At 39.8% G+C, this 27,890-nt stretch overlaps 1 protein-coding gene across 1 annotated transcript in view; it reads left to right on the top strand.

Annotated features, from left to right (window-relative positions):
• Nucleotides 1–27,890, top strand: part of APBB1IP (amyloid beta precursor protein binding family B member 1 interacting protein) — a 107,620-nt gene that overhangs the window by 70,431 nt on the left and 9,299 nt on the right. The window contains exons 8-12 of the mRNA XM_033100616.1: nt 9,374–9,460; nt 11,769–11,912; nt 16,757–16,867; nt 25,685–25,783; nt 26,735–26,849. Coding sequence (XP_032956507.1) covers nt 9,374–9,460; nt 11,769–11,912; nt 16,757–16,867; nt 25,685–25,783; nt 26,735–26,849 — 556 coding nt within the window. The remainder of the gene's footprint in view (nt 1–9,373; nt 9,461–11,768; nt 11,913–16,756; nt 16,868–25,684; nt 25,784–26,734; nt 26,850–27,890) is intronic.

The raw sequence follows: 27,890 nt of genomic DNA on the forward strand, positions 1-27,890 counted from the left end.
CTCTTAGGTCATATGTAAACTAAGAGTCCCTTGAAGGATCCAGAAAGAAAAGAATCCATTGTGTTTCTTTTGATCCAGCATCTAAAACATATCAATCGGTTGACTAATCCTCCTTATCTGTCCTTATTTCTAATTGACTACATTAATCCAATATACCTTGATGCACTCTGAATAATTAATGCTTTGCGTTTTGAAAATATGCTTTTCTTTGTTGTTCACATTTGGTGCTTATTGATGCTCGGATTACTAAAGGGAGCACCTGGAGAATGTGCAACTTACTGTGCTTTAGTTCTATAGTCTACATAATGAAAAGCACTGTTCTCCATATTTGAACAAGTTTCCTTCAAGTCATGTGTACAAGGAAGTCACAGAAGTATAGGCCTTGTCCCACTGTGGCATCCAGCCAACTGTAATTGCATGCGAGTCATTAAGTCTTGTATAGGAAAGTCAAAGAGCGTTAAACACAGACTTGAGCCTTGGGAACATCCAGACACCTTTATATTTTACAGATTAACAAAATCAATCCCCAAATTATGGGAGACGGAATGAAAAGTTACTCTAGAGCAGCTTGCTTAAGAGAAAATGCCCTTTCCATTATACTGTGTTGTTTTCCAACATCTTCTCTAGGTTGTATGGTGGCAGACTGGCAACAAAGCAGTTAAATACTGTTGTTTGTGACAAATGGCAAACAAAAAAAAGTACAAAGTTTTCAAACCATGACTACATTCAATGCTGTGCTTTAGTGCCTATATTACTGTGTTTCCCCAAAAATAAGACTGGGTCTTAATATAAATTTTTGCTCCAAAAGATGTATTAGGGCTTATGTTCAGAGGATGTCATCCTGAAAAATCATGTTAGGGCTTATTTTCCAGTTAGGTCTTATTTTCCAGGAAACATGGTAGTTAGGATGCCATCTAAGCTGGTCTAACAAAGAGACCTCCTACATCAGTGGCTTGAGCCAACTAGAAGCTTCTTTCTCACATACCAGTCCAGACATAGGTGGGAAGATTCAGTAGGATGGTTCTGCCATCCTAAACACGCGGCTTCCATCTGTGGGTCCAAGGCAGCTTTTCCACCTGCCCATTTTCCAGTTCGTAGGAGCTGTGGAAAGAGCCAGGGGAGTACACAAACAGACTCTTCACTGGAAAGACCTGGAAATGGCATTTGCTTACATCCCATTGGCCAGAGCTTAGTTACCTGGTGAGAGAAGTTGAGGAGTGGTTTCTATCTGAACAACCACACACACAGCTAAGATTGGGGAGTGATATTCAGGCCACCACTTTGCACAACTCCTTCACGAGGCACCCTTCACATTGCGTCTGTAAGAATAGTGCCCAGGAATTGTGTGGCATGGCTGTACTCTTGTATAACTAAGAGGAGGTGGAGGAGTAATAGGTATTAGTGGATATCTGCAGATTGCCAGTGTCTAATGAATTGATGCACAAAACATAACTACACTCTCACCGCAACAGATACACAATGTTAACAGGGTTCCTGCACCTTCCCTCCTTTCACACCACTCCCAGCCATTAATACCATTACAAAGGTAATCCCAGTTCAACCTCTATTGCCTTTTCCTCTTTGGGGACTTCGTATAAAATGGAATCATGTCGTAGTACTCATTTGTGTTTAGCTTTTTGTTTTCCACACAACTTTCATTCATGTTGTTGCATATAGCAGTAGTTTATTCTTTTTCACTGCAGTTTAGTATTCTATTGTGTGACTCTACCAAAACATGTTTATCCATTGTATGATTGATGGGCATATGATTTGTTTCTAGCTTGGGGCTTTAACAAGGAATGCTGTTGGGAACATTCTTGCACATGTCTTCTGTTGGACGTTTGTAGACTTTTCTCTTGCATATAGACCTGCAAGTGCAACTGCTAGATTATACGTTATGCATCTATCTAGCTTTAGGAGATAGTGCCACACTGTTTTCCAAAGTGATTCTATGATTTTCCCTCCCATTAGTATCATATGAGAATTCCTGCTGTTCCAGATGCTGCCTGACCTTGGTGTTGCCATTTAAAAAAAAAAAAAAAAAACAACCTTTTAGTGGTTCTATGTGTGTGTATAGTGCTATCTCCTGTGGTTTTAAGTTGAATTTTCCTATTACCAATGATTTGAATACCTTTTCAAATGTTTATTATCCATTTGAATGTCCATTTTTGTGAAGTGCCTGTTCAAGTCATCTGCCATGATTCTCAGCCTCTCACCTTAGGCCAAGCATCACAAATGCCCTCTGGGGAGATGTGGCTCTCAGAACATCTAGACACCTCTTTGTTTTCCTTTCTGTCTTGGATCTTGGCCCTTTGAGTCCTGCTTACCTCTGCAGCTATCCAAACCCTTCATACAGATTTTTTTTTTTTTTAAATCCAGGTTTTCTAGTTGATTTTTAAATCCAGATTTTCTAGCTGATTTGGTCTAACTGCAAGCTACTATATCACAGGAGGGGCAGAAATCCTCCTCATGGATTCTGCTGAGTTATAATATATTCTTTAAAACCAAGTAAGTAGATTCTCCTAATTTACAATTAAATTTAAGGATCAACATTGAGGTGGATGCATTTCTGATGTGATTGATTTTAAGTACTTGCCTTTTCTCAGTGTTTGGTTGAATAATCCATCTTCTGATCAGTACTCCACCTGGACTGTGTCTTCAGCATGCTAACCTTAGAGTGAGGGAAGTGAATTCTGACAATTTCTGGGTTGTATGTGCGTGAGAAATTTCCACTGGAAATATACTTCTATTTATCTTACTGCCTTCTTTTGAAGATAACAATTTTCTTCTGAATCCTGCAGTTCATTGATTGTATAGATATGTTGTCCGCAAAGCCTTTCAGATACTATTTCCCATCGGGTCTTGAAGTGTTATGCCATAAACACGATGCTGGTTTTCCCTCTTCACTCATCCTAAATCAGGGCAAGATTGTTCTACAGTATCTGTCAAGAGGCAAAATCTGTGGTGTGCCCTTAGCCTCACTTTCTATGCATCTGGGCAGTGGACCATTTTTTTCCCTTAGGGTTAAGGCTTCGTTCTTGCAGAAAAATGATTTATATAAGTAGAAATCATGAGTGAAATGCCATCAGCAGAAGGTTATCATGTGATGGAAGATTCTAGAGCCACTTATAGTAGTCCAGAGTGTCATTCATTGTATTTCCTACAGTGTATTGTGTTCCTTCCTGCCATCACAATGCCTCTTGAAGCTGAGGGAGGCCTGATCCCTGGCTAGGACTCACCGTTCCTGGAATAGGTCCTGTCTTCATGGCTGGCAGCAGTGCCAAGGCCAGTTGCATCGGGCTGTTGGTTCACACTCACTTCACTCTCCAGTACCTCACCCAAAATCCAAAATTTTAGGAAGAGATGCCACGCAAGCAAAATTGGCTAAGAGTGAAATACAGATTAAAAAAAGAAAAAAACCTGAAAAATTCTGTAGCATGGGCCCAAAGACTTAAAGATGCATAAAAACTAAGTACTACTTGGGGCATCAGAATCACTAAGACCTGAAAAAACATGTGGCAGGGGAGAATTTTAACTAATTGGTTACTTCTGCTGTGAGTTTATTTGCGATCAAATTATTTTTAACTAAATCATATGGTCCTAGCAAGATTTCCTTTGGCCTGGAAAGAAGCAGGAACAACATGATGGAGGGCCTTGTAACCTCTGTCAAAGACATTAATTGGACTTTATCCTGAGGTTTGAGCAAGGGCAAAGATCACTGTGGCTGCACAATGGAGGATGGATTTGGAGAAAGCCAAGTAAAAGCCACCATGAGGTAGAGTGGTGGTTACAGAAGCTCAGAAAGAGGAGATGATGATGAACTGGAGGGCGCTGGGAAATTCTTAGGATGAAGAATTTTGCAGAATATGGTGATTAATAGGGAGGCATAAGAGGAGGATGCAGGGATGACACACTGGTTTCAGGATCGAGAACTGAGTAGGTTCTAATGTCATTCACTGAGGTAAGAAGCACCAGAAGAGAAATAGGTTGGGAGTCACCTATAATAAAGCAGTCTATAATCAAGTTATGGAGAGAAACCAGATTCTGGTTTCTCTGTGGACCCAGAGATTCTTAATTATGAAGGAATTCCATCAGAATGACTGGTCTACATACTTTGGGAGGTACTAACAGACCACCTCATTTTAAAATAAGGAACAACAGAGCAAAGAATTCCCCTACTAGTTGCTATCATGCCTTATTCCATTTAAGAGAGACTGGTCAGCTCTTTGGGACAGTCATTCTTTTAACTTACCCCCAAGAGGCAGGAAACACATATTAGCCTAACTATTAGATCTTGGTGTGGATCCCAGACAACCAGTGTTTATCACTTATGACTAGTCATAGTCTTCAAGACAAACATGTAAAATTAAAATAATTTCTGAACCCTATGCAATAACCACAATAATTCACAATATACTGTCCTTTCAAGTAACAAGTAAAAGTTCAAAGTCTTAAAAAGTATATTGAAGAGAATTCAATAAGAATTACCAAGGGAATTATACTTGACTTATTTCCCCTATGTAAGTTAGTAATCACATTTTTATGCACTCTATTTCTAGGAGATATCCTAATTTTGCAAATTTTATCTGCCTGCAGTTTGCTTCCTCTCTGTCCAGTATACTCTGTTTTTAAGTTTCAATGTGAATAAAAATCATCCAGGAAACATGGTGGAATGCAGATTTCCAGGCCCCGTCCCAGAGATTCCAGTTCAGTAGGTTGGGAGCCTAGGACCATGCATTTTATTGACCATCAACATGGTCTGGGGATCACACTTGGAGAAACACTCCTATGGTGTAAATAAACACTGTCTATATTCAGGAGGGTCCTTAATTTAGTCACTGTGCTCCAGAGGCATATGTTCTAGTTTTAATACATTTTTTTCATGCATTATTTAACAAAACTCTACATTTTCACACAAAAGACTCAACGGTTTAATTATGACAACGGTCACTCATAATAATCCTTTTGTATATTGATGCTTCAGCTATATTGACGATGTAAAATTTAGCCCTTGGATGCTCATGAGTTTTTCTTTGGAAACTCATGCATGTAACATTTAGTTTCAGCTACCTCATTGACACTCAGTATTAACAAGATGATACAGGAATTATACTTAACATTTTTATTAAAATATAGCTAACATACAATATTACATTAGTTTCAGGTGTACACAATAGTTCTTCAACATTTATATACCTAAAGAAGTGATCACCATGATAAGCCCAGCAACCACCTGACACTGTATCATGTTATCACAATATTATTAACTATATTCCTTATGCTGTACTTTACATCCCCATGGCTTATTTGTTTTATACCTGGAAATTTGAACTTCTTATTCCCCTTCCCCGTCTCCTCCCTTTTCTTACTTTTTTCAATTACAGTTGACATTCAATATTATTTTATATTAATTTCAGGTGTACAGTACAGTGCTTAGATATTTATATAATTTAAGAAGTGATCCCCCTAACTACTATAGTATCCAGCATATTAATATCTAGTTATTAGCATATTATTGACTATATTCTTTAGGCTTAACTTTACATCCCCGTGACTATTTTGTAACTACCAATTTGTACTTCTTAATGCCTTCACATTTTTCACCCTGGCCCCCAAACCCCCTCCCATCTATCACCCCAATAAATCTAGTACCCATCTGACACCATAGTTATTACAATATTATCGACTATATTCCTTATGCTGTACCCTACATCCCCATGACTACTTTGTAACAACCAATTTGCACTTTTTAATCGCTTCCCTTTCTTCACCCATTCCCAACCCCCCTCCCATCTGGCAACCATCAAAATGTTGTCTGTATTGATGAGTGTGTTTCTGCTTTGTTTGTTTCCTTCTTTAGATTCCACATATAAGCGAAGTCACATTGCATCTGTCTTTCTCTGTCTGACATACTTCACTCAGCACAATACCCTCCAGGTCCATCCAGGCCACCACAGATGGCGAGAACCCATTCCCTTCCCTGGCCGAGCAATATTCCATTGTATACGTGTACCACCTCCCCTTTATCCATTCATCCGTTGACAGACACCCAGGCTGTCTCCACATCTTGGCCATTGTAAACAATGCTGCAATGAACATGTGGATGCACACGTCCCCTCAAAGTAACATTTTGGGTTTCTTCCACTAACTACCCAGAAATGGGATTATTGGGTCCTTCTTTGTTACTTGTTAAAGACTTTGTTTTAAAGTCTGTTTTGTCTGGTATAAGTATTGCTACCCCAGCTTTTTTTTTTTTTTTTTCATTTCCATTTTCATGAAATATCTTTTTCCTATTCATTTACTTTCAGTCTGTGTGTGTCTTTTGATCTGAAGTGAGTCTCCTGTAAGCAGCATATGTAAGGGTTTTGTTTTCTTACCCATTCAACCATCCTTTATCTGTCCTTCAATTCTAAAGCTCTTTGTCTGTCCTTTGATTCTAAATGATAGCTTTGCTGGGTAGAGTAATTTTGTTTGTAGGTCCTTGCTTTATGTCACTTTGAACATTTCTTGGCAATCCTTTCTGGCCCGCAAAGTTTCTGTTGAGAAATCAGCTGGTTGTCTTATGGGAGCTCCCTTGTAGGTAACTAACCGCTTTACTCTTGCTGCTTTTAGATCTCTCTTTGTCTTTAACCTTTGGCATTTTAATTATGATGTGTTTTGGTGTGGGCCTCTTTGGGTTCCTCTCGTTTGGGACTCTCTGCACTTCCTGGTCTTGTATGTCTATTTCCTTCACCAGGTTAGGGAAGTTTTCAGTCATCATTTCTTCAAATAGGTTTTCAATTTCTTGCTCTCTTTTCTCCTGCTGGTACCCCTATAATGCAAATGTTGGTATGCTTGATGTTGTCCCAGAGGTCCCTTAAACTGTCTTCATTTTTTGTGTTCTTTTTTCTTTTTGCTGTTGTGATTGGGTGTTTTCTGCTACCTAATCTTCTAAATCACTGGTTCGATCCTCTGCTTCTTCTAATCTACTGTTGATTCCTTCTAATGTAGTCTTCATTTCAGTTATTGTAATCTTTATTTCTGACTGGCTCTTTTTTCTGTTTTCTATCTCCATTTTTATGTTTCCAATCTCTTTGTTGAAGTTCTCCCTGAGATCATTGAGCATCTTTATAACCAGTGTTTGGAACTCTGCATCTGGTAGATTGAGTGTCTCCATTCTGTTTAGTTCTTTTTCTGGAGCTTTGTTCTGTTCTTTCATTTGAGATATGTTTCTCTATCTCTCCATTTTGACTGTCTCCCTATGTTTCTTTTTATGTACGGTTGCTATGCCTGCTGGTCTTAGTAGAGTGGCTTTATGTAGTAGGTGTCTGTGGGACACAGTCATGCAGTCTCCCTGGTAACCAGAGCCAGGTGTGTCCCTTATGTAGATTGTGTGTGTCCTCCTATTGTAGTTGAGACTTGATTGCTATTTGAACATCAATAGGAGGGATTGACCCTCAGGATGATTGGTTGTGAAACTGGCCATGACTATAGTAGAGGAGCTGTTGGTCAGGGGCTGACCCTACAGTGCGGGTTTTGCTTTAGTCAGGCTCTGGTGCATTCCCAGTCTTCTCTTTGGGTATGTCATCCTTGGAGGCGGCCGGGTGATGCTCTGGCTCACTTCGAAGCTGCCCTCTGGGTCTGCCAGACCCAGGGCCTCCTGGGAGGGGACCTGCTGCAGGCCCAGTTCAGCTGCAGTCTGTGCCCTTTCCAAGACCACCTGACATGAGCCACAAAGCAATCCAGAGATGGCCGCTGCCCATATTGTGCTTGGAGGTGCCTTGGGAGTTTAAGCCTCAAACCATGGTCCACTGTCACTAGTGCTGGGTTTTGAGCTGCTCAGCCAGAGATAGGGGACATGCCAAAGCCAGATGCTGCTTGTTTTGGTTTTGTGAACCTTTGAGAGATTTTAGGAATGTCAGCAACATGAGCCAAGGCAGGCCGTTTATAGGAGAAAGATGCTGGAAGTGGCTTGGGTATGCCCAAAAGTTAGGTTGTGCATAGTCTCAGGGAATCACTAGGACAGTGCAAATGAAAGGTGATTGCCAGTTTGATGGAGACTCAGATGTAGCATCTGCCTGTGTGTGTACTCAGGGTGTGGGAGGGGGACCTCAACAAAGAAACAATGGCTTCTGCCAGCTCCTCCCTCCAGGAGAAAGCTGCTCCTCCAGCCCTCACCATGAATTCAATTACTCCCATGTATCCCTGGCCCCTTTTGAGCTGCTGCCCCAGCACTGGAGCACAGAGCAAGTGAGTCCATCAATAAGTAAGTCCACACGTGGTCCCTTTAAGAGGAGCATCTGGGACTCCAGCCACCCTCCATCTCACTCTGCCACAATCTCTGCTGGTTTTCACAGACAGAAATTATGGGGACTTCTCTCTCCAGCACTAAAACCTTGGGCTGGGGAGGGATTGGGACCCCTCACTCCTCCACAGTGGAGATATCCCTCCTGATTTTTAACGGTCACACACGGGTGTGAAACCAGCCCATTCCGGGTCTCTACCCCTACCAGTTTCAAGGTGGCTTTTCTGTATGTCCGCAGTTGTAGGGCTTCGGTTCAGCTAGACTTCAGGCAATTCAGGCAATAATGGTTTTTCTGTGGTTTAGTTGTACTTGTTGTGGTCCTGAAAGGAGGTGAGCACAGTGTTTACTTACCCCACCACCTTGACCAGAAATCAAGATGATACATAGATTAATACAAATCCTGCTTTCAACCAGGTGCCTATTCTTGAGTGCTTTGTAACCATGATCTTCCCTGACTTTATTAGGTTGTCTCTCTTTCGAGAAATGCCCTTTCTTCTTCTGTCTATCATTAGAAGTTGTCAAGTAGCACACTCTGTGTTGTGAATGACCCACACAGTTCTTTTAAATTAAAATTAGTTGCCGACATTTATAGAAATCCAGATTTCAAGCTTCTCTTGATAATACAGAATCTCTAGTCCACAGGGCCCTGGGATCCTACATGGCATTCTTCAATGGAGCAGTTCCCCTTTTGGACTTGGGACGTGGGCTCCACCTTCACTCCAGCCCCAGATTCTGCCTAGGGCATCAAGGTCTCTCAGCTTCCAACATTTGCCATTGTGTTGTAGACCATGGAATTTAACAATTAAATTACATCATATCCTTTGCTAGTGTTTTCTATCTTATGCTTGTTTCCTCAGTGATTATGTACTAGGAGTGGAAGGGAAGGTTTTACTTCTGCCAGTTATGCGGTAGTCAGCACTTGGTGAGGCCCAGGGTAAGTAAACACTTGGTTGACAGACAGCATACATTGTGGTTTCCAGTTTATTTCCTGCAGGTACATCTTCTCTCTCCAGCAAGGCCATGAGTTCCTTACAGTGGCTAGCACATTGATGCAGAATTATTGATCTGATCTTTTCATCTTTTATGTAGAATTTTTACTTGGATAACAAAGGAAAAAAAGAAAGCAAGGAAACAAATGAGAAAATGAATGCTAAGAACAAAGAATGCTTACTTGAGGTAAGTTTAATTTTACAGAGTAAATGAAAAGAGAAAGATGTTAATGGCATCTGTTTTTAAATTATTTGCTTCTCAGAACAATGGGAGATCTGAGACACACTGAAATTTTGACTTGGGATTTTAAAATCAAATTATTACCAAATTATAGCTGTTTAGATAATTAATCTGGTTTTTTGAGTCAGTTGTTCAAAAGTATGGCTTTAGACAATATATTTTACTTTTCATGAAGTTGAATTAGTAATTCTTGACTAAAAGACATGAATCCACATAAAACCCATCACCTAACATTCCATATGTTTCGTTATTTAAGTATTCCACATAAGTCAGATGAAAGGATTTCCAAATCTTCTTTATAGTAAATTCTAAAATGCTCCTCTTCCAGCTGCCAGGTGTAGTAGGAAGTGAGAGATTTGGAGTTACAGACCCAATACAATGTTGAATGTGTCTGTTGAGGTTCATGTGTTATTTGGAAAGACCAAGAACCTTGGTTTCCTGAGTTGTATTGAATTATTACAGAGATCCAGGGAGGTAGTAGAAGCACAGTGTGTCAATTACTATACAAATGTCTGTGATTATCACTGTTGGGTTATGTTCCAGAAGTTATCTGATGGTTGATTTTTTTGAAACTCCTAATGAGTTTCAATAGTAACTATGCTACAAATGGAGGCTCTGTTCCCAGTATGTAATATAGATGAATGCCAGATCGCAGATCACAAATGGGCATGCTGGAGCCCCAGACAGGTTTTCTTTGCCCCTGAAAATATGTTGACCTTTCCTTGAGTTAGTGGATTTCGGGTTTCTCTTGAAAAAACAAAAGACAAAAGACCTGTGATGCCTGGGCCCACATTCCCACCTGGAGCTAGTGTGCTGATGCTAAAGAGCTCCCTCTACCATTCACCGGGGACCTGCCGAGGCCTGCACACTTGTTTCTGTCACCATCAGGCCCTCCCAGCCTTGTAACAATGGAGCAGGCCCCAGAACCTTGCTGCCACGCCCAAGGTCCTGAAAGAACACAAGTTCTGGTTCCTGGGACCAAGAGCACCGTGGGCATTTCCCAGGAAGGCCTAACAGTGGGAATGGGGACATTCTTTCTGCATTTGCCAAATAGACTCCAGGTGGAGTCTAGGAAGATAAGACACCAGGCGTCCCCAGCAGAAGGAGATTCAAGTTCTGAGCATGTCTAGCAGTGATGGAGACTAACAGACATGGAGGGGGAGTGAACAGTTTGCCACACAGACAATTTTTTTTTTTTCAATCAGTGCTTATACACCAGCTGTCTGTAAATCAGGGACTAGTTATGCCTAGATTAATACAATTGCTTGAAGAGTTCTTGTCATAGAACTTCAGCAGTGTTTTAAAACCTGGAAGTGAACGTAAATACAAAGTATGTTATGTTATGAAAAATCAGCACTATCCTGCTTTCTAATTTGGCACAAAAACAAAAAAATCTGATGGAATTTAAGAGATTACTGACAAGACAACTAATACCAGCTAAATTTGGAGGAAACTGAGGGAAATGTGAACAAAAAAGAAATGAATCCCAGCTCCACTGCATATAAATTTACTTGAAGGACGCAAAATTAAGTTATACATTAATGAGACTGAATGAAAGGAAGTTGAGAGTTATAAAAAAAAAAAAAAGGAAGGAAGAAGTTTGAGTATTTGAACCGGAAGATGGACTAATATACAATTTTATCACACTGCTTTTTAAAAGAAATTTACTAAGAATTATAAATCCATGCCAGTTTTGACATTTGAAAATCTACACCTAGAAAATGTACTTTGGCATTATTCTTTTCTGATACTGTAGTATTAATAATTGCCTTCTTCATTCTGTAAGAAGAAAACCATGCCAATATATTGTAATTTTTCTATTCCCTAGCAGTGAAATAGTAATTTTCTTTTTTTTTTTGCTTACAGGAAAAGTAATAACTTTTCTATTTACCAATTTATAATAACAGTAATAGCCGTTATTTAACATTTAATTTTACAATATACCAAAATTGTACTCAAAACCTAACTTATGGAGCTGGGGCTGTTATTACTCCATTTTGCAAGTAAAGTCACGGGTTAGTGACTTGCCCGTGATCACAGAGCTAAGTGGTCAAGAAACCTTAAAGTCTAACTTGAGAGCGAGGACTCTCCCAATCTTTTGGCAAACAGCATGCAATGTAAACATACTCATTCAATCAGAGTTGTAAGCAAAAATGGCGTTTAGCTTAAAGGCCAGTTTGTCAGTTTGTTTAAATGTGAACAAAATTTGTGTTTTATCTTTCATGTGTTTATATAATCAGAATCTCAATTTCAGGAAAGTTTCTGTGGAACATCCATCATTGTACCAGAACTTGAAGGAGCTCTTTATTTGAAAGAAGATGGAAAGAAATCCTGGAAAAGGCGCTATTTTCTTTTACGAGCTTCTGGAATTTATTATGTACCCAAAGGAAAGACTAAGGTGAGAAAGAAAAAAACAAAAACACTTTCGCAAAAAAGCATTTCGTGAAAGTGAAACTAAAGAAATCCTCAAGTGGCAATTTAAATACACTCTCTTTTGCTTTAGAGTCATGTTATTACAATGCTTATACAAATACATACCCTATTAGGATAGAATTACAGAAATCCTTTTGTCATTTTTCCTAGCTCTCTCTTGAAGGTGAAGAATTTTACTTATTTTAAAGCCAGGTTTCAAAAATTAATAGACGAAGCATTTTTCTGGAGGTTAATTTGTTACTATATACCCATTTCTGAGGACTTCCCCTCTCCCCTTCCCTGCCCCCCCCCCCATTATTTACTCTCTTGTTCTATAGTCACTCTAGTAAAACTTCTTTTATCTGGAATCAGAAGTATTAGGAATCTTGAGAGACCTTCATTTAGGTTTTAGCCCTAACACGTTGAACATTTAAGTTGTTCTCTGAGGTGTACTATATGCATTTTCCTGCCTAATTTAGCAGGGTGTTTTAGACATCATTTAACTTCTACTTGGTGATTTAGGATAATTGCTTCAAATTTTCTAGTAAATTCTTCTTCAAAATGTAATTTTAACTCGCAATCTGACCATTAGCTTTTTCAAAGACCTTCCTTAGAGGGTTGGGGCATTTCCATCTTTATTTACCATTTAAAAACTTTAGGATATCTCTCTCCTCTGTATCTGGGGTAAGCTGAAGCATTTTGCCTTCACTGCCCAATCCAAGATGCCACTAAATGGCATGTTTACAAATTTCAGGCTTCTTCTAATAAGGTTTGACCTACAATCCAATGCAGGTGAAGTCATGGTAAGTGTCCAGTTCTGCTCCCAGCGTCCATTAGAAGCCTCTGTTATCGCTGTTGGAATGCAGGAGAGGCATTATGGGTAAAGCTTGGTCCAAGGCAGCTACTTCTCCTACTTAGTCTCAGTCTTAGAACTGATACTTTCCCATCTGTGCCATCTTCAGTCTAGTCTAACACTGGTGACATAACAGTTGACACACAGATAATTTGTTTTATTTTTGAAATGGTATGTCTTACATATAAATGAGACATATAAATAAACCTATCACAAACAACACATTCAATGATAAAAATTAGAAATGTTCACATTGTTGCTGGGCAATGATACTTTCTCTCACTGCTGCCATTAACACTGGAATCAAGACAAAGAATAAGAAGAATTATTGGACAAGAAGAGGCACACTTAATCACAGTTTTATGAACAGTCTCTATTCACAGTTAACCTGATTGTCTAAGAAACAACATAAGACAACTGAAAAACTAGTAGGGCCAAATGAATTTACCAAATAAGAAATCGTTTTATTTTACACAAATAATATGCAAATTAAAATATATTGCAAAAGGTTCCATATATAGTAGGAATGAAAAATACGAAATACCTAACATTGAACTTAACAAAAAATGTCTAAGACTTATTCATCGTTGTTGAAAAATACGATGAATGTTTGCATTAAAAACATTATTACAGTAAAAGTCTCATTGCCATTAATCCCCCTCAAAAAACCCGAAGGGGTGTTAACACAGTGTGACGGATATAAATGATAAACGTTTATGTATTACTTTGTCTTGTGCACCTGAAACTAATAAATAAATAAATAAATAAATAAATAAATAAATAAATAAATAGTTAAAAAAAAAAAACAAAAAAACTCCCCCTCGCTTTGAACACACTTATCCTGAAGCAGTACTGGAAGTCCTCTTTTGTGAGTGTCGTTAGTTGCACTGTTGTGGCTGCCTCGATGTCCTGAATTGATTCAAAATGTTTACCTTTCATGGTTATTTTGACTTTGGGGAAGAGCCAGAAGTCACACAGTGCCAGATCTGGTGAATAAGGTGGATGAGGACACACCGTAATATTTTATTTAACAGAAATTGCCGTACCAGAAGTGATGTGTGACACGGTGAGTTGTCATAACGGAGGGTGATTTACAGCACACTTTAAAACACACCTTCTCTTAACTGTAGCTCACACCTGACTGACTGCACAGAACAAGTTGAAACTTGTCTCACAGTGTTACTAAGGTTTGATGCGCCGCTTCCTGTATTGAAGATCCCTGCCTTTCCATTGGATGGTACTTGGCAGCAGCATTCACCACATTTTGTGATCACAATGGAAGGCTCCAATTCACACATCGCTTCTGGTATGGCAATTTCTGTCAAATAAAAACATTATGGTGTGTCCTCATCCACTTTACTCAACCGATCTGGTACCATGCTACTTCTGGCTCTTCCCCAAAGTCAAAATTCAGGACACCGAGGCAGCCATGACAGTGCAATTAAAGACACTCACGAAAGAGGACTTCCAGAACTGCTTCAGAAAGTGCCAAGAATGATTGGATAAGTGTGTTCAAAGTAAGGATAATATTTTGAAGAGCATTAACGGCAATGTGTCTTTTACTGTAATAAATTTTTTTAATTTAAACATTCGCCATACTGTTTGATCACACTTCATATGTTGCATAAAATATAAAATGTACTAAAGGAAGTGAAATAGGATTGAATAAATAAAAATGTACCACGTTCCTAGGTGAGGAGATATTAATTCTCCCCAAATTTTTTGACAGCTTCAATCTCAATTTTTAAAAAATTCAATAGGATTCATTTTATTTAAAGTATACAGACTGATTCTAAAATTCATCAGAAAGCAAAATTGTTCCAAAATACACCCCCTCCAAAAAAAAATTTTGAAGAACATTGAAGTAAATCTCTTCTCCAAGATGTGAAAACATTAGCTAAAAACAAGACAGGTAGAGACAAACAGATGAACAAAGAACTGTGTAATATAAAGGAAATTAAAGTGAGCATTTTATAGCAGTGGCAAAAGAAGGTGGTATTCGTTAAATAACATTGAAATAATTGTATGTCCACTTGGAAAAAATAGTTTCCTACATCCTACCATGTTCCAAATTAAATTCTTTATTGATTTAATATATTTAGGAAAAAAGGAATACAAAATCTTAGAAGAAAATATAGATTAATATTTTCATAATTTGGGGGTGGAAATGTTTCTTAAGCAAGACTAAAAACTCAAAATTATGAAGGAGAAAACTGACAGATTTGACTACATAAAGTTGTTTTTAATTCCTCATGACCAAAGATCCAAACAAGAAGTTAAAGACTAGCTATAGAGTCAGAGTATATTTGCAGCATGTATAACCAAGTATGAATACCATAAAACATAAAGACTTCAATAAATCAATAAGAAAAAGATAAATATAGTCATAGAAATACCACAAAACTTAATAAGTGAAAATTCACAGAAAAAGAAAGATCAACAGCCACTGAATGATTTAAAAGTTGCTCCATCTTACTAGTAATCCTGAAATGTAAATTAAATAGTGAAATATTTTCTCCCATGAGATTGTTAAAATTAACAATATTGATAATATACAAATTTCAGCAGGAGTAGGTAAGAAAAACAGGCACTCTCAAGCATAGAGGTTGGAATGTAAACTGGTTCAGCCAAATTGAGGAACAATTTAGCAAGATCTATGCAAATATAAAAGGGAATATTCTTGCAAATTGCAACTCCACATTTGGTAATCTATCACACAGAAATATCTGCTCATATGCACAGTACTTTCTGCAACAGCAAAATGTTGAAATAACCTCTAATCATCTATAGTACAATGGTTTAAAAAATCGTTACACATATGCAGTGGAATGCTAAGCAACAATAAAGTGAATGTCATATATCCATTCATATATCCTGACATAGAAGGACTCCAAGATATAATGTTAAAAAAAAATAGCAAATTTACAGAACAGTATTTATAGTAAAATCCTATTCGTGTTTTAAAAATTGCATCTATATAAGTATATGTATGTACATATGTAGGGATGTCTACAAATACATAGGTATAAATGCTTACCCAAAGCCATTTGGAAAAATATTATCAAACCATTTACAAAATGGTGCTTCTGGAGAAAAGAGTGGAATTAGAAAAAGGAGTGATGAAGGAAGATTTTCATTTTATTATATATACACATATATATATTCATTGTTTTTAAAATTATGATAAATATGTTTCATTTCGCTGATTAAAACTTTGAAAATCCAGAAGAAAATATCTTACAAGAAAAAAATGTACAACCATATATAAAGGAATTGTGCACTGAGATATAGCGATTCTGCCCTTTATTCACTAACTGGGGAACGAATTACAGACTGTGATGGGAAAAAAGTAATAGAACAAATTTGTAATTGAAGTGTAACCAAATATGTAGATTAGAGGTTGCAGTCTTCACAAATATATTATACATGGAGGAGAGGTTTCTGTTTCCATAGCAACGCCGCCAGCCCTGAGGAGAAAGCATGAAAGGAACCTTTTTTCCCAGGAAGAAGTGCATGACATGCGTGCTAATTTACTGAGCATCAAATTTACCTCTCATTGTTCCTCCTGAGGGGGACTTCTTTTTTTAAATGCTCACTTGTGAAATCCATCACTGACTTAGAATGGCAAAAGCCAAAATGAAATTTCTGACAAAGTGGCCAGTCACCTGTTTTGACAGCATCAATAATGATGTCTCAAGGTCAACCAGGACCCTGGAAGTCCATGTGCAGGCGCTAGAACAGCAGTATAATCTTTCACTCCACGTCTGGCCTGTGGCATGCTGTTTTGCGTTAGGTGTACTCTTTTACCTCTTAAAACACAGGCTTGGCTTTTAGGAAACTACGCATGGTAGATGCTGCAATAAATTACCTAAAATTCAATATTTTTCTACTAAAATGTCATCCTTAGTTGTGCCATCAAGAACAACCTTGGGAAAATATTAACTGTCAACTCGGTTATTTTTTTCCTTCTCTTTCAGACATCTCGAGATCTGGCGTGTTTTATACAGTTTGAAAATGTCAACATTTACTATGGGATTCAGTGTAAAATGAAATACAAAGCACCCACTGACTATTGTTTTGTTTTAAAGGTATGTTGTAAGAAATCCTTGCTTTATATCTGTAAGCCATTTGAGTTACTATTTCCTTTTAAGGAAAAAATGCTAAATGTTATATAGTTAACTATAAGTATAATATAATAAGCATTTCATTTTAAGCCAAAACAGGAAAGGGGGGAACATTTCTACCAGTTCGGGTCATTTCCCCCAAAGCCCATTATCTTTGTCAAAAACTGTAACATGCGTCTGTCTGGGCTTCTTCATCACTTATGAAAATGAAAGCTCTACATGTTGAACAAATTTTATTTACAATTCTATTGATAAAACTGAAAAACCTTTTTTAGGTCTTTGTTTATAGGCCTCTTATTACACTGTAAGAAGTTTTTACAAATTAGGAACTTGGTAAGATTTCCTAGAAAAATACAGAAAATACGAAAAATAGAAAAAAAATTTAAAACTAGCATTACTGGATCTTGAAACTTTTTAAGGTGTGTATTATCAAAAGGGACTATGTACTATCAGGTGTTTGATAAGGTTTAGGTTGCCACCTTACTTTGGAGGTTGGGCAGAAGTAACTTTTATCTGCCAAATGTAACAACTGACACCTAGAAATGACTTCGAGGAATTTATGCAGCTGTTCTGGCCAGGTCATTGCCTCAAATGCCATAAATTCCTTTCCCTTCACAGCCCTTCACGTCCATTTCATACCAGAGAGCGTGGATGATACGATCCCATTAGACACGGCGTAAGGCTGTGTGCAGAATTTGTCCTTTCTAAGAGTCAGGCTTCCTCGTTTACTTCCCAGATGGAAGTTTGTGGAGCAGGTGTTAACGAGACCATGTTCCTGGCGAGGTTCCTTTGTAGGTCAGTCACCTCCCCCCAGGAAGAACCCGGTCAACGTGTTTCTAGAAATATATGCCACTGGACTCCCTGTGCGCCTGCGTGAGCTCCTCGCAAAGCCGTCACCTCTCCTGAGGAAGTGGTCCAAAGTGTACGCGATTGGTTTGCATCATTTTCACAAACGAGGGACAACAGTTATATTTACGTTTGTAACGGACATAGTCTTTGTCAAGGGCCACATCGTCGAAAATGATCGTGAACCCTGTCATTTCAGAGGCGCCCACACTAGTGTGCTATTGTCATACACCTACATACATACATGCAGGAGTTGGCTATCCCCTAGACCTGCACATTCCCTAAATCCTGACCGAGCACACGCAGCCTGCCCACTCCCCTCTATTGCTCCCATTTGTCTTTTAAAAATATAGCAGTTCTAAGGAGATGACTTTTCTTCTTTAATTGACCTTTTTATATTTTCGGAATTGTAAAGCAGAGGCAGGTGTAAGAAATAATACAGAGAGGTCCCCTGTGCCATTTCCCCAGTGTCCTCCAAAGGTAACATCTACAAAACGGTAGTACCGCATCATAATCGGGATATTGACATTGATACAGCAGCGATTCAGGACATTACATCACCACCAGGATCCCTCACGCGGCTCCTGCATAGCCACAGCCCCTGCCCTCCTGCCCCCATCCCGTCCTTAACCCCTGGCAACCACTCATCTCTTCTAAATTTCTATCATTTTCTCAGAATGTTACCTTCCTTAATGAAGAACAAAAGGCACATGGAAAGGTTTAACAGAGCCCTTAAAAGTCACTGAGAAATAATTTATATATACAAAATTGTTACTTTGTTTTTTGGGTGTTTTTTTAAATCAGAATCTCCTATCATTCACCTCAGTAAACGGGTTATTATATATGATGTACCGAGGGTCTTTTTATATGTTTATAGCGCTCTGGGTTTAAGTCTATGGTCCGTTTTTGGGGTTTTTTTTGTAGTCAAACGCAATAATTGGTCTCAATCTTGTTTATCATTTTGAATTCCAAATGACCCCTCTGTGCACATTTACTATTACTTATTACTGTAGTTATCAAATAACAATTGGCTGAAATGATTGCCTTCACTGTGGACTCAGGATAATGTGTAGTTTTCATTTAGACATAGTCCTCTTTTTGTTGTTACTGAGCATCTAGTTTCATTACAAATAATAATAATAACCATTCTACTACTAGCTCAATCGCCTGACACTCCCCCAGTGGTTTTTCAGCCAGGAGCATTTAGCCCCCCAAGGGAGGGACTGTTAGCAATATCTAGAGATATATCCATTTGTCATGACTTGGGGTGGGGGGCTGTTATTATTTTCATCTAGTGGGTAGAGGCCAGGGACATTGCTAAATATCCTACAATGCACAGGGCAAACCCCATCACAAAGGATTATCTGTCGACAGATGGCAACAGTGCTGCTGTTGAAAAACATGCCCTAAACAGAACAGCCCCAGGATAATGGCTTGGAAGGGACTGGGGGAAGGGAGAGCTAAGTACCTGCCTTCCTTCCTCCCTCCCTCCTTCCCTCCTTCCTTTACTCCCTCCCTCCCTCCTTTCCTTCCTTCAATATTTATTGAATGCCAGCTCTCTGCTAGGTACTGTCCCAGAAGCTGGGAATACAGAAGTGAGCGGACCATACAATAATCCCTGTCCTCATGGAGTTTTTACATGCCGTGTGAGGGAAATGTCAATAAACAAAAATATATATGTAATGTGATGTCAGGAAGTAATGAAGCCGTGGATAAATATGAACAGGGTAGGGGACAGATGTACCAGGACTGTGACCAGGGCTGCTATGGGTGGGGTGGCCAGGGAAAGGCTCTCTGAGGGAGGGACCTTGAGCAAAAGATGTGAGTGAAGTGAGGGAACAAGAATTACTTGGGGGAAGGGACTTCTGGGAACAAGAACAGCAAGTGCAAAGGCCCTGAGGTGGGGCCTGCTGGGTCAGAAGGAAGAGCCAGATGAGGAGAATGTCCCGCCTACTTCAGGTTCCTGCGACTCCTTCTCTGCTCCTGGCATAAATGAGTAATGAGAATAATGGCAAACACTTATATGGCATCTAGAAAGTGATGTTTTGCACACTTTACATATATTAACTCATTTAATCCTTCTACCAATCTTATGAAGTAAGAGCCATAGTTCTTCCTAGATGTGGAACCTGAGCCAGGATGAAAAGCTGGGAGGTGGTTCAGAGGCCACTCTCTCAGACAGTTTACTAGGACACAAAATATCCTCTCGGCCACGCAGGCTGCCAGCCACCCCTGAACCTTGTCTTCATTGTGTTCCTATCCAACCCTGTGGCCCTTGTTTGGAATCATGAGACCCTGAGAAAGTACCAAAACGGAGGCCCTCATTTCTGTGTGGGCATTCCAGGGCACCTCACCTCTGAAGCGCCGCTTGCATCTCTTAAGTAGAGAGAAGGTTTTGGAGAGAGGTTCTGAAGTGTTGGCCAGTAAACTGGCTGACTCAGAGTCAGGGGACGCTTGTTAGAAATACAGGTTCAGGAACCACTGACTCAAAATGTTTAAGGATGTGGCCCAGGAATCTTTGTTTTTCCCTAAGCACAGTCAAGTTTTGCACTCAGAGCATTAGAAAGTATCCTAATGCTAAACATCAACAGTCAGGGCTTAGCTGGTGATGAAATACCCTTCAGAGTGGGCAAATAGGATGAAAGTTGTGAAAAGGAACAAGGGCCCAAACCCCAGGGCCAGGGCCAGGGCCAGAGCAGGGATGTCTGGCAAGAGAAAGACAAGGTCTCAGACGTAGAGGTTCCCAGAATGCAGATTTAGACAAAGTGAGCAGCAGGTCAGGGACTTGATTTCTGGTGCTGACTCACATGTTTGGGACTAGGTCCTAGAATCGTAGCTTGAGTTGAATGATCGGACTGGGACACAGGTTGTCCTGGACTGCCCTGAGAATGGCATGCTAAGATTCAGGGCGCTGGGCTAGAACTTCTAAAATGTTCATATCCAAGGCTTCGGTCTCAGGAGAGAGTTGGGGGCCTCCCCAGTGGGGGAGAAGGCTCAGAGAAGCCAACGGGCCTGATGGATGTAAGATCCAACAGGAGTCAGGAGCAACCCCAGCAGAGCACGCATTTTTTGTTCCCCTCAGGATAGTGATCGGTTCTGCCCTCAAGCCCATTTTTTCATGCGTAATCACCCTGCTCATTTTGCCCTTGAACATGCTTGTCAGTTCCCCCTCGAAAGAGTGGGAATTTTTATTAATTTGCTGAGTAAAAGGCTCTGTCACTGTTTGGAGAACTTAATTTGTTTATGAACATTTTAGTCACTAATTTCCCTTTCTGTCCCCTGTGGAAGAAAAAAATCTTGATATTCAGATATTTCATTAGGATGTGCAGATCCACAGAATTCAAAGAATATATACATACATTGTAAAAGGAATTCAGGATATGAAGCATGTTAAAAGGGGGCATGATTCCATGGACAGGCACTGATTGAGTGCAGCCCACAAGATTCTTATTCAATATGAGCTTACTGATTATGACAGTCCATGGCGGGGGCCGCGGGGAGGGTGATGCTGTCACAAAGACTGGGATTTGAGTCCTGGCCTTGTAATCATAACCTGTCACATGGTGATTTCACCCCTCTGTCCACCCTCACAAACTCCATCTTTCTGCAGTCCCTCTCAAGATGGATGGTGTATCACCTACTGTATTAGTTTTTGGTGCTGCCATAACACAGTCCCACAAACTGGGTGACTTTAAACAACAGAAGTGTATTCTCCCACAGTTCAGGAAGCCAGAAGTTCAAAATCAACATGCCAGCAGGGTTGGTTCCTTTTGGAGCGCCCTGAGGGAGAATCTGTTCCACGCCTCTCTTAGCTTCTGGCAATTTCCAGCAATCCTTGGTGTTTCATTACACTAATCCCTGCCTCCATCATCACCTGGCCTTCTCTCCATGTGCCTGTGTTTCTTCTCTTCTTAGGAGGACCCCAATCACATTGAACTAAGGCCCACCCTAATCAAGTATGACCTCATCTTAACTTGGTCACATCTACAAAGATCCTATTTCACATTCACGGGTACCAGGAGTTCATACTTCAACACATCTTTGGAGGGAACACAATTAAAACCATAATACCCACCTACTTTTCCAAGCCAGGAATAGAGACATCATCTTCTCTTCCCTTTCTCGTTAAATCCATCATCAATTTCTTCTGATTTTCCATCAGAGACATCTCTCTTCCCGCCTTTTCTTTGTCCTTCCTCCTCCCTCCAGGCCCGGCCCACCTTTCACACAGCCACCAGTTCCTGCCTATATTACTCTGCTGTTTTAACGTCTGATGGGCCCACTGCCTAGAGGACAAGTCCAGATGCTAGTTTGACACAGGCCCTAGAACTGTCCCTTTTATTTTCTGCCTGTTCTTTCCACAGCTCCCAGGCCTTAGCCACACAGAATTTCTAGATGTTCCTCGAATGTTATCACAACATCCGATCACTTCTTCCAAAAAGCCTTTCTTGGCGTCTGTGTTCAAACTTTTAATGTGAAATTTACCACATCATAGAGGAATCATATATTTGTTTCTCCCCCACCATCAACATCCCTAGTCATCTTTCTAATTATGGTGTGAGCCTATCTTACTCATCTTTCTTTACTAAGGATTGGTATATTTCTTAGCACCCAGAAGTGTTTGTTGAATGTGTGGGGCTTTGGTTCTAGTTATAGTTCAGCCAATCTCTTTGGCTTGGACAAATGTCTTAGCATTCAGTTTCCTCATTTGTAAGTTTACGGGATCTGTGAGTTCCCTTCTAACAGTGACATTCTGCAACTGCCCTGACCTTTGTGTGCTGTGCTGCATGTCCTACGAGAGCTTCTCTTATGGTCAGGAACTATCAAACCAATTGCGGAAGCGTCTGGCCAGTGGTGCTGAACCAGCATTTTTCCTTAAACCACTGTGCAAATTATTTTTCACCAAAGGCTCAGTTGGGCAGTAAACTCCTTGGCGAGGTCCCAAGATATGACTGAAGACCCAGCACAGGGGCTGTGATATGATGTCCTGGGAGCCCCGAGGGTTTCTGCATTAACAAGGGAGCTGGAAAGGAGCCTCAGCTTTGGCAGTTCACCAAGTAGCTCATCTTAGAACCATAAAGTCTGAGGGTTGCAAAAGACCTTTCGAGGTCATCTGATGCTTAATTCTACTGTGTATGTTCATAGTTCTCATGGGCTGTAAGGAAATCAGTGAGACTTGCCCCGCTAGTGTTGTAAAAAAAAAAATTAACCAAGGCTTGTATATCTGCCTCATCATAGGAGGAGCCATTGTTAGAACTCAAGTTCAAGAGTTCTTGCCTCTGTTTTATACTCAGAAGACATATTTTGAAGGGAATGACTGCATTTTACTCTATTTGGATAAATAGAAATTGTGTATTGTGCTGTTTGAGCGGACACCTCCACACATTTGCTTTGTGCATTTCATTGCAAGCACAATGTGAGTTGTAGCCTGTTCCTGGGACCCTGGCTCTCACATGACATGCCCCAAAAAACAAAAAAATAGCTGCTTTCTAAGAACAATTATAAATATTAAATTGCTGAAGAGACCCACATTTATCCATCTTACATGACAGTCAGAACAAGAATGTTATTGTAGCTTAGGGAGCTGTGTGTCTGGTGTTGAAAGGCAAGGACGCAGTTTTGGCTTTGTGAGGGACTACTATGGGAATTTGAGACTGTCACACTCCATATAGGAAATAAATCCTCAGCTTAGTGTAGTTTTCATCAATATGATCTTTGAGTTAATTAATGTAACAAATCCATTCTGGCTATTGAGTCACATTATTTGAAATGATAGTTTTAACTTTAAGGGACTCTAAAGAGGATGATTATTGAGGTAACATCTGTAAAAATAAAATCTAACTTTCAGAATTAATGAGGAAGCATTGAACCCCTTTAACAAGGAAATATGCAGCAACCACTCAGAAGTGTTTGCTGCCATCTGCCGGTCACAGTGGAAAACTACAGGCAATATTCAGAAGCCTAATGTGGCGCTGTCACCCTTTGGAGAGAGAGGAACCTGTGGTACCTAAGTTAATAGGAACTGGCCGTTTTTCAAGTGATGCTGACACAAATTCTGAGGGCTGAATGGCCTCAATAAAGGGAACAGTCTATACAAAGATAAAAGTATAAGGGCATACTTTCCTCAATTGACTCAAAAGGCCAAAAGGAGGAATTCTTTATAATTTCTTATTTTTTCTGAGGTATCTTTAGAGTCTGGAATTTTTGCTTAATATAAATGCATAAATTCTAGGGGTCAGGACAAGATTCCAAGGTTCTAGTGGACCATGAGGTAAAATATATAGTAACTTCTCTGAGCCTTGGTTTTCTCATTTGTAAAACCCAAAATGACTAACCTCTCATCAAGCTCTCAGCGTCTGTATGGATCTTGTTATCCTTTCTGGGCACACTCAGCAAAACCACTGGCTCTTGCTGGCTGGGTCATTAGACAGACCAGCAGGGTGAGTGACTAGTCCAGATGCTGCCTCTCAGATTCAAACTGAATTTCAAGGTACAATGCCCTTGGCTCAGATCAAATTTGAAAATAGCCATTTCCTTGAAGGTTGGTGATCAGGCTGAGAGCAAAAGTGAAGTGGAGAGGTCTGTGCATTACCCTAAGAAAGGAAGTGAACAGTTTTACGCCTTTCCCGCCCACTGAAGATGGCTTGCAGCTCTCTTTGCATTCCATTTCACCTTGGGTACCACTAGGAATTTATGCTTATCCTAGAAGGAGTAACGAACTCCTCCGAGAAATGGAGGAAGGTGAAAAAAGAGGTAGTAGCATGCGCGCGCACACACACACACACACACACAGGTTATGTTGGTAATTATTTTTCTATTGAACATTATATTGACCCATGAAAATTCACATGGTGCACATCTTAGAATCTCAGTTTGGTTGCCAGACCCTCGCCTTATGGCCACAAGACTTCTGGCTGAGCAGGAAATCTTGCATTTGTTGATTTCCCTCAACACTTATTTCCACCTCTGGACCGTAATACCGAGCCTGGGCCAGGTCATGTGCTAAGCACTGGGGTCTTCAGCAGTGAATGACAAGTATGGTTCCCACCCTGATGGAGCGCAAGGTCTGCCCGATACAGAGACACAAAGCAGAAATTACAACGGCGATGAGGATTAAGAAAGAGGCATGCAGGGTGAGCTGTGTCTCTCTCCCTTCGTGCCTGCCCGTAGCACTGTTCTCTTTGACTGTGAGCCCTCGGAAGGCATGGGTGACCCCTGGGGCAGCACCCGAAGTCACTGCCACTTGAGAATAGACAGAAATATTCCTTCTGCAATCCATCCATCCACTGGCCGAAATGGCCCATTTGTGTAGAAGATGACAGTTAAGAAAGGCTAGTTCCTGGTAGCAGAAATTACCCTAAGATTCACTGGGAGTCACAGAAACATTACTACTTCTGTGATATAAGAATTACATCAAATATATGGTGATGGAAGAACTGACTCTGGGTGGTGAGCACACAATGTGATATATAGATGACGTATTACAGAATTGTACACCTGAAACCTATGTAACTTTACTAACCACTGTCACAATTTAATTTAAATTTTAATTAAAAGAAAATAAGACTTACATCAGGTATGTTCCCTTATCTGATAAATGGAGAAATGACTCAGATTTCTTGTGGAATAGAGACATGATAGATGGGAAAGCTTTCAAAAGTTAAAAAAGCAGAAATGAACATTATTGTTGATAAATAGTAAGTGGTGGTTAGGATAAATCATGCCCCAGAGTTCTTAAATCCTTTTTATTTTTATTTGTTATTATTTTTTTAAAAATCCTTTTTAAAAGTACCCTCTTCTTAAACCTAAACTTGCTCCCAGTAATTTTTGCCACAATCTCAGGAAATCACATACATTGTTAGAGTTTAAATTTTTTTTTGAAAGGCACTAATCAATGAAGAGTTTATAAATGATCTTTGAAATGACTTTTTCCAGCATCCCCAAATTCAGAAGGAGTCCCAGTATATCAAGTATCTCTGCTGTGATGACGCAAGAACTCTAAACCAGTGGGTCACGGGAATAAGGATTGCCAAGGTGAGCAAGCATGTGGATTCCCTGCCCCCACCACCTTGAATTTACCAGTTGGCTTCCTAACCTGGCTCCAGTCTTTGTGCCCCTGTGAAATAGCTGACTCGTTCTTAATGGTTCAATACCATTAATGGGTCAATGCTGCCAACATTATTTATTTGCCCATTGGGTTTTTTAAACAGGTAAGAGGGATAGAAACATGGACCTCTCCAATGACCTGAGAATCAAGTGTTTACTTTCACATGAGACTTTTCAGATCTTTATTTACTCCTGCAGAACATTGCAGGTGTAGTGTGTAATTCAGAAACATGAGGTGTAATTACATACACCAGGTGTAGCATTATATAAAGACATATGTGATCAGAATTGTGTGGCTAAAGCTCTCCTCTAATGTCTAGGTAAAACTATTAACTGATTCTGCTAATCCGGAAAATTACTGAACACATGAAAAAGCAATTTGTGAATTTTTTGTTGAAATACTAATACAGCTGACCCTTGAACAATGCGGTAGTCGGGGAGTGCTGACTCCCGCCCTCCCCATGCAGTTGAAAAATCCAAGTACAACTTTTGACTCCCCAAAAACAACTACTAATAGCCTACTGTTGACTGAAATTACCAATAACATAAACAGTCAATTAACACATATGTCGTATGTTATATGTATTATATACTGTATTCTTACAATAAAGCTAAAGAAAATGGTATTTAGAAAATAATAAGAGAAAATGTTTACAGTATTTATTGGAAAATAATGTACATAAATGGATGCATCCAGTTCAAACCAGTGTTGTTCAAGGCTCAACTGAACTTAAAAAAAAAAAAAAAAACCCTCAGGAAACGAGTAAAAAGAGTAGCTATGAAGCACGTATTTTTCCCTCAATATGTATATTGCAACTGAGTACAAAATATTTGAGACAAATACATGAACTTCTCACTTCTTTTGTGTTTCCTCCCTAGTATGGAAAGACTCTCTATGATAACTATCAGCGGGCAGTGGCAAGGGCCGGGCTGGCCTCTCGGTGGACAAACCTGGGCACTGTCAGTGCAGCTGCACCACCGCCACCTTCGACAGGTACCGCACAGAGCAGAAATTCTGACACCTGTTCAAAGCTCAGAGCTTGTGTTCAAACTTATCCGACACATTTGATAAAAGCAGAACTTTGTAGGCACTACAGATATACATTTCCCTTCTGATGGTCAGGCTCAAGAACTACACATACACACACCTATATCTGTTTCTTTATAAGTGACTTTCAGGAACGCTTCAAACTTTTTTTCATGATATGCTTGTGGATAAGATGGTGATCACCATTTGGGGTGAACTGGTAAGGAGCTGTGTCTCATAAGAGTACAAATGTTGTATTTGTCCACTGTTCTGTTCGTCCCCAGCAGACTGCCCAAGGACAAGGTCATTCATTCCCTGATGTTTTGCCTGACATCATGGCTAGAGCCTCGTACCCAGTTCTGGACATCACATTTTAAGGGCAGCATAACAGCTACTTGTTTATATTTCTGGGAGGACAGGACGTTGAGGGATGGAGTGGGGACTTCAAGCTGCGTTACATATACTGTTTCTGGTTCTTACAACAGCCCTGCAAAGTAAAGATTATCTGCACACCACAGCTGAGGACACTGAAGTTGGGAGAAGATAGTATCTAGTATTTTCTCAGTGACTGAGCTATAATTCAAACACGTGTATCTTTATGATAAATAATGGTTGAAAGAACTGGAACCACTTATGGCAAAAGAGCTCTGATCAGTGTTTTCCACTGTTAAAGGATGGTCAGATCAAAGGCTACTACTGTGTTTCCCCGAAAATAAGACCTAGCTGGACAATCAGCTCTAATGTGTCTTTTGGAGCAAAAGTTAATATAAGACCCGGTCTTATATTATATAAAACCCGGCCTTATATTATAGTAAAATAAGACCGGGTCTTATATTAATTTTTGCTCTAAAAGACGCATTAGAGCTGATTGTCCAGCTAAGTCTTATTTTCGGGGAAACACGGTATATATGTTCTTTGCTGCTTCAAAGGGTAAAAGCAGCTAGAAAGGGTGAATGCTGCACTGAGGTAGGTTTGACCCAACCCTGGAAGATGGTTTCATTAGCTGTG

Source organism: Rhinolophus ferrumequinum, assembly GCF_004115265.2.
Source record: "Rhinolophus ferrumequinum isolate MPI-CBG mRhiFer1 chromosome 5 unlocalized genomic scaffold, mRhiFer1_v1.p scaffold_110_arrow_ctg1, whole genome shotgun sequence".
In the NCBI taxonomy this organism is placed as follows: domain Eukaryota; kingdom Metazoa; phylum Chordata; class Mammalia; order Chiroptera; family Rhinolophidae; genus Rhinolophus; species Rhinolophus ferrumequinum.